The sequence below is a fragment of the Dreissena polymorpha genome, chromosome 10 (assembly GCF_020536995.1).
Source record: "Dreissena polymorpha isolate Duluth1 chromosome 10, UMN_Dpol_1.0, whole genome shotgun sequence".
Lineage (NCBI taxonomy): Eukaryota > Metazoa > Mollusca > Bivalvia > Myida > Dreissenidae > Dreissena > Dreissena polymorpha.
The window spans coordinates 30,766,662-30,779,600 of NC_068364.1; the positions used below are offsets into that span (position 1 = coordinate 30,766,662).

General features: G+C 35.0%; 3 protein-coding genes across 5 annotated transcripts in view; all 3 read right to left on the reverse strand.

Annotated features, from left to right (window-relative positions):
- LOC127847629 (transcription intermediary factor 1-alpha-like) overlaps window positions 1-12,939 on the reverse strand; it is a 194,382-nt gene that overhangs the window by 134,779 nt on the left and 46,664 nt on the right. The window lies entirely within an intron of this gene.
- The window catches only part of LOC127847627 (uncharacterized), a 113,845-nt gene that overhangs the window by 54,248 nt on the left and 46,658 nt on the right, over window positions 1-12,939 (reverse strand). The gene's annotated exons all lie outside the window — the stretch shown is intronic.
- Window positions 3,558-11,146, reverse strand: LOC127847632 (uncharacterized). Of its 2 annotated transcripts, XM_052379669.1 has the most exons (4): window positions 10,356-11,146; window positions 5,372-5,543; window positions 4,620-4,768; window positions 3,558-4,433 (listed from the first exon to the last, which is right to left on the reverse strand). In XM_052379669.1, exons 2-4 carry the CDS (start codon window positions 5,476-5,478, stop codon window positions 4,258-4,260), a joined length of 432 nt encoding a protein of 143 aa, XP_052235629.1. In that variant the 5' UTR covers window positions 5,479-5,543; window positions 10,356-11,146; the 3' UTR covers window positions 3,558-4,257. The 2 variants fall into 2 exon arrangements, with proteins under 2 accessions (XP_052235629.1, XP_052235630.1); XM_052379670.1 differs by lacking the exon at window positions 10,356-11,146 and having other exon boundaries at window positions 5,372-6,555.

The following is a 12,939-nucleotide window of genomic DNA, read 5'->3' on the forward strand; positions in this document are numbered from 1 at the left end:
GAACAAAAAGCGATCTATTTGTTGTTTGTTTCCATCCTTATTTGTGTTCTTTCATTAAATTTAATTTATTCTAAACGAATTTACATTTCTGAAATTTTGTATCTAAAATGGACGTGAAAATGCGGTTAGTAGAGATTTTTGAGGTAACCACATACCGAGCTCGTAGATAGTGTACGTTCCACTCCAGAGCTCGTTTTTAGTAAAAACAAATAATAACAACAATATAATCGTTCAAAAAATGAATTTCCACGCATGCTTATGTTTTATTCAGACATAAATAGTAAAATTATATTTGATACAGTTCATGATTATCAGTAAAAACGATGATAATGTCAACCTTCTCTATATGCGCTTATATGAATTCCACCTCTTTTTGCCAACCAGTGGGCGGAGTCTAAACTTTGCAGGTGCGTGTGACGTCACGCGTTAACTCGTCTATACAATGAGTGATGTATTGTACACTTTGTATAGCAATCCTAGTAGTATCACACAATACAACGACAACAACAGAACTCTCCAAATTATTAAATCGTTTCGAATTGCAACGCTTTATATTTTTTAAAGGTTTTGTAATCGTCAAAAGGTGCCATTGGTAATATTTCACATGTGTATGTAATTACGTTATGCATAGATTCCCAATGTGTCGCGCTTGACAACTCAAATTGATTCGTACTTCAAAATGTTTGGTAAGAATAGCCATACTATACATAAATACATTTCAGGTATAAGATAAAACTCGGTTATCAGAGTGCCCAATTTGTTGAAAGTCTCTGTTATCCGAAGTGTCCTATATCGGGAATCAAAGGATCCGCCATTCTATACGTAGATGGTGACGTCACTACGTTATTGTCGGAGTGTACACAATGAGTATCCGCAACTTCATGAATACCACCTATTAAAAAATGCTCTATCTCCGTTTATATTTCATTGAATACTATCAAAATTTCAGTATGTGAAGCAAATTGATTACTCCACATGCTGGAATAGCAAACAATTTCTCGCAATATTTCTAAGTTGTTTTATTGTGTTGAAATGTTTACTGTTCACCCTGTGTATGCTGTTTTTCGACCGAACTTTCTATATTTGGAACACAAATCTACCATCTAACCGTGATTTTTCTTCTGCCCAATATAAAGGGATACACCATTTATCAACTCGACCATGTTTCTTGTCCCAAAAACTAATCTTTAGGACATAACTTTGAAAAAACTGAGGAACTTATCTCTCGCGCGCACAGGTGGGTAGCGTGTGGCGGGTTATGGAGGTTTCGGTAAATGACAAGTTCGGTAAATTGATTTATATAGTAAATGCCGTGGAGGTTTCGGTAAATTGGTATAAATAGGGATTATCGCACCTTTTGTCGATAAGCGAGTACATTAATTGAGTTGTTTGGCACTAATTAAATTATCTGTTGAAATGTACGGAGTTGATTTTTTCAATTTAGAGATGTTTGCAAAGTGTTAATATTAATTATCCAGGCTTGCAACCTGTTAATATTCTAATCAAGGGAGGTAAATTATATATTAAAAGTTTATCTTTAGGTCATGATCGTTTTGTATTTTATTTATGTTTTTAAACAATTAGTTGATAAAAACCTTAATTAAAGCGTATCAGATAATAAAATAATAATGTGGTTCTTACAAGAGTTGGCCTCCACGTGGCAAGAGCTGGGCAACATATTCATTATGTTGGCAAACTACCTCATGTTTATATAATGAGAAATTTTCAAACTGTGAAATAAACAAACGTTTTCCATCTTTAATCATGTTTAGTCCCATTAAATTGTACTGTGTCCTATATATATATATATATATATCACATTTTATTGTACTGTGTCATAATGTATCTCATTTTTATAAGAAATGAAATGAAATTAAATCAGCATGCGGAAAATCTGAATGATAATAATGTGTCGTATTAATATTGTACTGTGTCATAAATGGATCTTATTAATATGTGACTACTCCCTCATTTTTTTAAATGACATGAAATATGCAAATATGCAAATATGTCATATATATATATATATATATATATATATATATATATATATATATATATATATATATATATATATATATATATATATATATATTGTATCCATGTTTTACTTGTTGCTTATTTATAATATATGGTAAATAAAAAACGAATTATAGGGTCAATCAGTTATTATTTTTTTATTCAACGGATTTGTTCAGGCTTAAACTGATAGAATGTTATTTTGGCCGTAAAACCCATTGTTCCAGTACAGTAGCCAGGTGGCTGTGTATTAATTTGATAAGATAGTGATCATCACAGCAGCTTGCTATTACACAGTGTATTCATTCTGCTGGCGTTGTGTTAGATGTCATTATTATCGGTTTTCAATTATGTGTATCTCTTCGCTTAACTCAACGTTCAATGGGGCACACACTTAACATAATTATAAAACATAACGCGTATCATTATATTACTTTTTATTAATTACGTACACGTATTAGATTTGATATATTGTTTTTTTCTTGTGTTTTTCTCAACCAGAAAGAAATAATAAAACATGTAATATAAAATTCAACATTTGGCTCTTACAAGAGGTGGCCTCCACGTGGCAAGAGCTTTGGTTTCATATTTATTATGTTGGCAAACTACCCCATGTTTATATATTGAGAAATTGAGTATTTATCGGTGGTCTAAAATACGATTGCGCTTTATATTTAAAGATCAACGGACCCGATTAAAAAATCCTGAAATACACCAATACTATGCGAGATTATAACGTTTAAATGCATTTCCATATCATAATTCGATTAAAACCATCGTATTCAGCGAGTATACAGCCGATAACTATGCCGATTTTTCGCACTTCGTGATCGAGTCGACATTTTTGTTTCAACCGGAAGTGACGTATGAGTTAACCACTTGCAACGAGTTCATAACAAAGGAAACGGTATCAGCTTTTGTCTTTTAAAAGTTCGTCATATAACGTGTTTTTATTTTTCATAGTACACATCCACAGGACATCGCATCTTGACTGTTTAAGTATTTAATTATAATTTAATCAGGCAAATATAATTGACACATTGAAAAGATATAATTATTCCCTGAAACTGATCGACGTACGAATGCCAGTCCAAATTTACTAACCGTTCAAGTTCAACACTTCAACAACGTACTAGTTGAAATAAATAATGTTGATTTGAAATGAATAATTCTTACGTAAATGGTCGTGTCATTTAATACTAAATGACCGAGAATAGATGTTTTATTTATTTTGCTAGTATCCTGACATGGCCATTTTGTTGAAACCCGATGTGTTCCCTGCACACGATTTTTTATTTATGGTAAATTGATCTCATTTATGTCGACATTCACTTCAAAGTTTGAATGATCTCATTTCTGTTGTTTTTTAATAAATATTTTTTAATAATAAGTCTTGATTTTATATAAATATGACGCAATTGAATTTTTCTAAACTCTCCACGAGCGAGGTGACTTAATATTATAAATGAGAAATAGCATGTCAAACTTTTACTCTCGATGTTTTTGAAATGGAGAAAACATTCCAACACAACAATATATATGTAGCATACAAGTTTATTGCAACATCTAAAAATATAAATTACCACAGACACAACAACAGAACAACTTGTAACCTGACGACAAGTTTTAGAAAACTGGACGGAATAAGTAAATGAGCTTTACTAGCACAATGTTGCAATACAACTTGTCATGGAGTCATATTAAGTACCTTTAACAAAATGACTTCTAAAACATCTTTTACAGACCAATACTATCACACAAAAAACACTACATGGTCCCAACATTTAAAAATAAAGGTGTTGACATTAACATTTTTATACTAACAGTATAGCACACAATGGGAAAACTATTATTACAGCATATTTGTCAAAATAATACATTCACATTTTTCAAAAAAATAATTGTAGTTGCTATGTTAATTTGAAACAATACGTGATCAGTGCTTCAGCTAGGTTCTAATTTGTCAAAAGGGCACATTCGTAGACATTGTCATATAAAACTTGGGGCATATCATGTTTTCACGTCGAGTCTGCACAGTCTTATCAGGGACACAGGCTAATATGGGACGAGATATTTTGCGCACGCTTTGTCCCATCTTTCCAGCGCGAGGATTTTTTTAATTAATTACAAACATTTATGGCACAGGCTAATCTGGGATGACACCTTACGCACGTACACTAAACCCAGCTGGAGCAATACATGACAAATGGCATGCCAAGTTGTTTCCAATTACTGTAATTAATTAAACCTAGAGCGGTGCAACTGCACTGCTTCATTCTTTAAAATTTTCTTCGCAGATGATGCTAATGGTGGTGGAGAGAACAGAATGGAAGAAGATGCCTGCTTAGCAATCCGGGTGCTCTTGAACTGTTGTTTTAATTGCAGCAATTCAACCATGAGCTCTGTGACATAATCTGAAAAAAGCATCAACAATTTATTTTTTACTACTTGGTTAAACTATGCACATTGAACAAATAAATAAAAATACACATATTATGCATAAAAAACAACAACAGTCAACTTAGTCAGTTTCACTGTTAGGTTTTTGTATATTATATACTAGAATGCCAATTTTCTATTTAGCTTAGAAGGACCATTACCATAATTGCAGGCCTCTTTGACAGGTTTCACGACATGGTGTCCCGCCTTGTACTTTGGATACGAAATCCTGTAGCGCTTTTCGCCGTTCATCTTCTCTGCATGTTTCCTGTGCGCATTAGAAACGGAATGCAGGGCTGCCAGATGCAATCTGGATTACAAAAAATAGCCTTTAATCACAAATTATATCAACAATTACTATTTCATATAACAACAAGGCTTGTCACCATAGGATGACATATGCCCCCTTTTTCCAAATTTGTCTAAACCTAAACGCAAAGTGTTTTTCCACATTTTTCGAAACCTAAACGCAAAGTGTGACGGAATTTCAGACAGACAGTGCGATCACTATATGCCCACCTTCACGGGCATAAAAAGGAACTAAAATCATTTTCACAACTAATGCATATTTATTATGGACATATGCTCATGGGCACTTGATGGTTTATGAACTGCAAATGACAATGTTTATTAGTCAACTAGGATATTAATTTTACTCGAATTAAAGATCATATTTTTGGTTGTTAGAATTTCGGCAACCAATGCCGAATGTAAAAAAACCCAAACCGCATCATAATCAAATGTTGTTCTCATTAAACTTGCACAAATATTTACCAATCGTGTAGGAAATAAACTAATTTTTGCCTTAAAGTTGTAGTTTTATAAATTATTACCACTGGACTATGAAAGACAAAAACAACATGCCTGCGCTAGCTCTTCTGTAGATATTATATTAATCGATCACAATTCATACCTCTGTTTCATTGCTGCGTATGAAAAGCAGACAAATTTTGGCGCAAATTGGCAGACCACCTTGTGTTGAGCCTCCAGCATCGAGGTCTGTTTAGCTGGTGACAGCATGCGAATGTCAGAGAGAAGACGCTTGCTTCCGATGACCAACAGTAATTCCTTGTGCGCCTTCGAGCCTAAAGACAAGTAAAAGTCCAACTTTCATGGCAACACATGTCATTGAACAAAATTTCATAATCATTTCATTTACATTAATCGGATGTTAAATATATAATCCGATAAATGTAAATGAAACAAGGGTTGTTTGTAAAACATGCATGCCCCCCATATGGGCTGTCCGTTGTAGTGGCAGCCATTGTGTGAATACGTTTTTTGTCACTGTGACCTTGACCTTTGACCTAGTGACCTGAAAATCAATAGGGGTCATCTGCGAGTCACGATCAATGTACCTATAAAGTGTCATGATCCTAGGCAAAAGCGTTCTTGAGTTATCATCCGAAAATCATTTAACTATTTCGGGTCACCGTGACCTTGACCTTTGACCTTGTGACCTCAAAATCAATAGGGGTCATCTGCGAGTCATGATCAATCTACCTATGACGTTTCATGATCCTAGGCATATGCGTCCTTGAGTTATCATCCGAAAACCATTTTACTATTTCGGGTCACCATAACCTTGACCTTTGACCTAGTGACCTCAAAATCAATAGGGGTCATCTGCGAGTCGTTATCAATCTACCCATTAAGTTTCATGATCCTAGGCATATGCGTTCTTGAGTTATCATCCGGAAACCATTTTACTATTTGGGGTCACCGTGACCTTGACCTTTGACCTAGTGACCTCAAAATCAATAGGGGTCAACTGCAAGTCATGATGTGTTCTAAAAACACTGTATTATGTGAATTGAGAATAAGACATCAAACAGGGAATGGACACCATTTTGGTGATTTTCTCAAACAAAACTATTCATTTCATGATCTACATTTATTTTTGCAATATAGTATTAGTATCTTTAATTAAAGCTTTATACCGGTAAGCAATTTTCCATGACTATTTCATTAAAAATGGTTGTTGTTTTTTTTCATTTTAACTGTATTTTAAAACTGTGTCCATGCGCAGCATTATAGCTCATTTCATGAGGATTTGTTTTTTAATTAATAAAAAAATCAAGTTTTGAAGAAATCTATTTAAATGATGCCAGTATTTATGCAAGTATCTGTTTTAAATATAATTTGTCAAACTAAATAAATACAATATATAAAAAAAATATCCCAATTAAAATAATACAGTGTTTAAATTAAAAGAAAGCATAAAGACAAGAGACAAGAATAAAAGTGTAGATTGTTGTTCTTAATTAAAATGTTATTTATATTTTTTGCTGTTGTTCAAAATTAAAATGTTATTTATATTTTTTGCAATTTATTTCCTATTCTATTTATAAATACTGTTCTATCTACTAGTGCAGTATGTTGTATATTCAGTTGTTATGATTACTGCAGTCTGATAATCTGCTTGTTTTATTACTGTCTGTGCCAAATACAATTTATACAGTAGATCACTGATAACAATACTTGAGTTTACAGAAACAAAGAGGACCATCTATTTTATGACACCAGCTTGATATATGGCAGCTGTAGGGTGGTAATACACCACATTCTGCCAACTTGGTGCCTTGTTGGCATGGTGATTTGCAAAAATTCAGCTAGTTTAGTGACCAACTTATTTTGAACAGAAACCACCTAATTGAAGCAACTTTATAAATAAAATATAAAAATGATAACCCGAAAAAAGCCTATTTAATTTTACACATATTATAATGCTGTCATTTATTTTCTACAAGATTTGTAACACAAAATTGTAAAATAAAGTAAACTTTGTATTCATAATAGTAAAACTACATGTTTTTCTTTTTTCCACTTCAGAAATTAATCAAACAACACATCTTTAGTACATTGAATGCTATAATGAAATCTCAAAATGGCTAAAGCCCATAAGGAGCAAAATGAGTTTATTACACTGAAAACTGTTTCCAATGCAATTAATGCATGTAACAATATTAATTTGAAAATATAACATTTATTCAGTCTTAAATTATAAGCCAGACATCCCAGGTCTGGTAAGATTTTATTTGGGCTTCTAGAAATTAATAATTTATATAGTCAGGCTATTGGATTTTTCTCCTGTTTCTAATATAGAACAATGATTTTGGCTAAATATATTACCCTGAAGACTGAAATTGAACTGTTATTTAAATTATCATGGCACTACCAGTAGCCTAAATAGCCATCAGCTACTAAGTACTAGAATCAGTTGCTGTTCAATTTATGAAAACACAAATAAATCAAGATGCATTTTATGATTCACACTACATGAAGAATAAATGGTATATAAGTAATAAAACACCTGTCGGCTACTAATTCAAATTTCTTTTTTATTCTTTTAACAGTTAAATGGCACACTATTTCTAACTTATCATCTCTTTTTTATCCCCACGCTTTTTGAAAAAAAGGTGGGGATATTGTGGTTATCTCCGCCGTCCGTCCGTCTGTCTGTCCGTCCGTCCTGGCCACTATCTCCTCCTACACTAAAAGCATCTAGCAGGGCTCGAATTTAACTTTTTTTCTACTTGCAAAACATTGCGAGCAGCTTTAATACCAACTCGCAAAATCAAAAACATTCTCGAAAATTTTGCTGGAAACATAATTTAAGGTTTTTGGTTTTTTACTCAACGGTTAACTTTGCTTTATCTTTCGTATTGTTATTTACGCCTGTGGGCAAAAAGAAACTAGTTATTTTTCGCTTCGACACCATATGTCTGTTCAAGTTCAATGAACACGTTTGAATTAGTAGACTGTTTAACGTTCGCTGTACCAATACCATCCGCGTATCTGTACTATAAGTATACCAGTCTACAAACAATGTGCGGGCTTCCGCATACGGGTATATGGACGTTCTATGACCTACGGTTTAGCGTTCAGAACGTCGAGCATATTTAGCAATATAACTTCTTTTTTTTTCACTATTTCTTTACTCGCAAAAAATTACTAGTGGCTTAAAACTTAACTCGCAATCCGTATTTTTCACTCGCATTTTGCGAGTGTGCGAGTGTTAATTTCGAGCCCTGCTAGAACCTTGAAACTTACACACATGGTAGCTATGAGCATATGTGCGACCCTGCACTATTTGGAATTTTGATCTGACCCCTGGGTCAAAAGTTATAGCGGTTGGGGTGGGGCCGCGTCAGAAATTATCACTCATTTTTTTAGGTTATTTTACATTTACTTCTTTATTTCTACACCGATTCACTTCAAATTGATACTGGACCTCTCTTATGACAATACGGTCAATCTCAACCATGCATGGCCCCATTCCCAACCCTGGGGCGCCCCGCCCACGTAGGCCACACCCACCAAAAATTTCCATTTACTATAATTTTTTCATTTCTACACGGATTCACTTCAAATTGATACTGAACTTTTGTTATGACATTAGGGTCAATCTCAACTATGCATGGCCCCAATCCCAACCCTGGGGCGCCCGCCCACATAGGCCACACCCACCAAAAAATTCCATTTACTATAATTTTTTCATTTCTACACGGATTCACTTCAAATTGATACTGAACTTCTCTTATGACATTAGGGTCAATCTCAACTATGCATGGCCCCATAACCAACCCTGGGGCCCCGCCCACATAGACCACACCCACCCAAAATTGCCTTTACTATAATTTCTTCATTTCTACACCGATTCACTTCAAATTGATATTGAACTTCTCTTATGACAATACAGTCAATCTCAACTATGCATGGCCCCATTACCAACCCTGGGGCGCCCCGCCCACATAGACCACACCCACCCAAAATTGCCTTTTACTATAATTTCTTCATTTCTACACCGATTCACTTCAAATTGATACTGAACCTCTCTTATGACAATACGGTCAATCTCAACTATGCATGGCCCCATTACCAACCCTGGGGCCCCGCCCACATAGACCACACCCGCCCAAAATTGCCTTTTACTATAATTTCTTCATTTCTACACCGATTCACTTCAAATTGATACTGAACTTCTCTTATGACAATACGGTCAATCTCAACTATGCATGGCACAATTACCAACCCTGGGGCGCCCTGCCCACATATGTCACACCCACCCAAAATTGCCTTTTACTATAACTTCTTCATTTCTACACCAATTCACTTCTAATTGATGATGAACTTCTCTTATGACAATACGGTCAATCTCAGCTATGCATGGCCCCATTACCAACCCTGGGGCACACCTAGGTCAAACATTCGGTGTGGGGATACGCGTCGGCCTCTGCCGCGCCATGTCTAGTCTAAACCAGCATTAATACATTATTGGAAGTCTGAATGTATTTACTAAAAAGTCCTTGCGTTTTCACATTTTAAACAATAAAAAGATAAGCAACACATTATTAATTGAATTTTTGGTAAATAGGTAGAAAATATGGCTTGTCAGCAACTGCTTTACATTAGAACTTGAGCTAAATTAACCGTGGTAGAAAACAGTAAGAGGTCACGGTGGTGTAGTGGATGCGGTGTCCGTCTAGCGATCGGGAGTTCCTGGGTTCGCTCCCTACTCAGGGAGCTTTCTCATTATCTCCTCCATAGACACCAAGTACTGGTTCTTCCCAGGAAATGGACTCAACAGTGTCCACTGCTTGAAATGCTAATTGTGTCGACTAGCAGTATATTTAGATAGATACACATTTGTATTAAGATCGAAATGTGTCGATTTCAAACTGATGCCTGTCAAAACACTTACAATAAATAATTAGATCTTGCCGTACTGCCAAAGTCAGTTTGGTTACTAGCTGCCAACTATTCTAACTACATACAATGATTTTTAATTCAAAAGTATTTTTTACATTGTCAGTGTTTGAGCTTTTTGAAATAACATAGAACTTGTGGTATTAAGATGCATATCTGATCATTGACCTTATTAATTAAGTTCTTACCGTTTTGCGATTTCTCTTGGCAAAAGCACCATAGTTGTCACGTTTCCGTTTGGGGGCTCCTAACTCGTCTGGCCTTAGGGCTTTCGGCTGTAATGCCTTGAAGTTGTCCGTGTCAGGGAACAAAGTTGGCACTGCATCAGGATGCAGCGACAGTCTCATCCCAAAGCCCGCACTCGCCATCACACTCGGGTGGGGGGGGGGGGGGGGGACAAAGCACTTATCCTCAAAATGTTTTATGCAGAGTTTTGCATATTTGCTTGGCGTAAAGTCCACCACCTTTCCGTCGATAATCCTTCGTGAATTCACGGCTAGAATCCATTTCCGCTTAATACCTTCGTCCTTTGAGAAGCCGAAGAATCCTTTCTTCTCCGTTTGCTTTTCAGAACGAGCATTGCAGCCAAACGCTGCACAATGAACCATCTTATAAATCAGTGAATCCTCAATGTCATGTAGAAGTTCGACTCGTAATCAACACAAAAGAGATTATAAATTAAGTATATGCAAGTGAATGATCAACACAGTCTTGTAATCCTTGAAGTTTTGAGGGAAATTTGCATGCTTCAGTGCATACTGTACATAACATGGGAATATTCGTCATGCGCAGTGGTGCACACATACGTCATCGGGGTAAAATAGCGGCGGAAATTGCCGAACGCGTTACGGAAATTCCCGATCATCAAAATCATCGTTTTTTTAGCTCTAACTTTTTTTTTAATTTTATTTTTTTACTTTGTTGTTATAATATGGTATTACTTTATAAAATATGAACAGTTAAGCAGATTTCTTCTGTTGACCTTTAAACTGAAATCATTTTTATTAAATCATTTTTTACAAGAAACTTTTTTAAATAGCATTAAACTTAATTGAAGAACTTACATTGATTCCGCCATAAATCATTATTTATTATTACTATTATGTTATTTAAATAAAAGCACCAATTATAAAAAAAACAGTATTGCGTTATTTAAATCGTAAATTTACCTACAATATCCTAACAGAATTCGTTTTTCAGAGGTAGCTCATTCATTTCCCTTTATTCTTTACCGTAGGCATAGCATTAATTACTCAACTCAAAATTTATCCACAGTTTGCAAATAAATGCCCCTAATGTTATTGTAAGCCAATAATAGGTGTCATTAACACCTCGTTGTATGTATACCACCTCTATAAAAACCAATTTACCGAACCATCCACGGCATTTACTATATAAATCAATTTACCAAACTTGTCATTTACCGAAACCTCCAGCACCCGCGTGTGGCTATGATATTAATTAGTGAAAACATCATTTTGAATGATAAATAATCATTTTTTAACGAAAAAAAATAACTTTTCGGAAAAAAAATATTTCACTATCAAATATATATATATAACAAGGTATGCAACTCAAAATCAGCCCAAAACGGGGTGCATCGCTTTGAACAGTCATATCTTCATCAATTGTGCAGCGATTTTCACGATCTTGGTCTTATTCAACTTTGAATGTTGAAATCTTGAACCGTATCTGAGATATAGCCTTGCCGATTTAAATCATACCAAATAAAAACGAAGGAAAAATAACTCTTATTTAAGACAGTGTTCCCAGCAAACATGCACATATGGGTCCCATATGGGCTGTTTCTGGGCAAACCCATATGGGTAAGCCCATATGGGAGTCATTTGGGTCCAATATGGGCTAGCCCATATGGGAATGCCCACAAGGGTCCCATATAGGTCCCATATTATTGCGCTATCGGGAAAAATATGTAAACTTGTATTTCTTTGATTAAAAACTCATTTCTTAAAACGTATGTAGGACTAACTTGATCTAAACTGCTAATATTCTACCCAAAAATAGAAAATCAATGCATAAGCAAATAATATGCGGCCCATATGGGTCCCATACGGGTCCCATATGGGAGTCATTTGGGAGCTATATAGGCCTGCCCATGTGGGAATGGCGATAAGGGTCCCATATAGGTCCCATATTATTGCGCTATCATGAAAAAGATGTAAACTTGAATTTATTTGATTAAAAACTCATTTCTTAAAACTTATGCTGGACTAACTTGATCTAAGCTGCTAATATTTTACCCAAAAATAGAAAATCAATGGATAAGCAAATAATATGCAGTCCATATAGGTCCCATATGGGTCCCATTTGGGCCGCCCAACAAAGGACAAAATCAGCTACCGGGCTGTTTCTGGGCAAACCCATATGGGTAAGCCCAAATGGGAGTCATTTGGGACCTATATGGGTTAGCCCATATGGGAATGCCCTTAAGGGTCCCATATAGGTCCCATATTATTGCGCTATCAGGAAAAAGATATAAACTTTTATTTGATTAAAAACTAATTTCTTAAAACATATGTATGACAAACTTAATCTCAACTGCTAATATTTTACCCAAAAATATAAAATGAATGCATAAGCAAATAATATGCAGCCCATATGGGTCCCATACGGGTCCCATTTGGGCCGCCCAACAAAGGACAAAATCAGCTATCGGGCGCACATTTTTTTTGAAAATTCTGTTTTTGATATGGCTTTGTTTTAAATAATGTATATAGCTACTATGATTAATATGAAGTTATTTTCAAGAGA

Excerpts from the sequence above, each read along its gene's own strand:
- LOC127847632 (XM_052379669.1), bottom strand. The coding sequence starts at position 5,478 with ATGCTGTCACCAGCTAAACAGACCTCGATGCTGGAGGCTCAACACAAG. Across the intron at positions 4,769-5,371 it reads TACGCAGCAATGAAACAGAG|ATTGCATCTGGCAGCCCTGC; the intron begins GTATGAATTGTG and ends TTTGTAATCCAG. Across the intron at positions 4,434-4,619 it reads CAAAGAGGCCTGCAATTATG|ATTATGTCACAGAGCTCATG; the intron begins GTAATGGTCCTT and ends TGCTTTTTTCAG.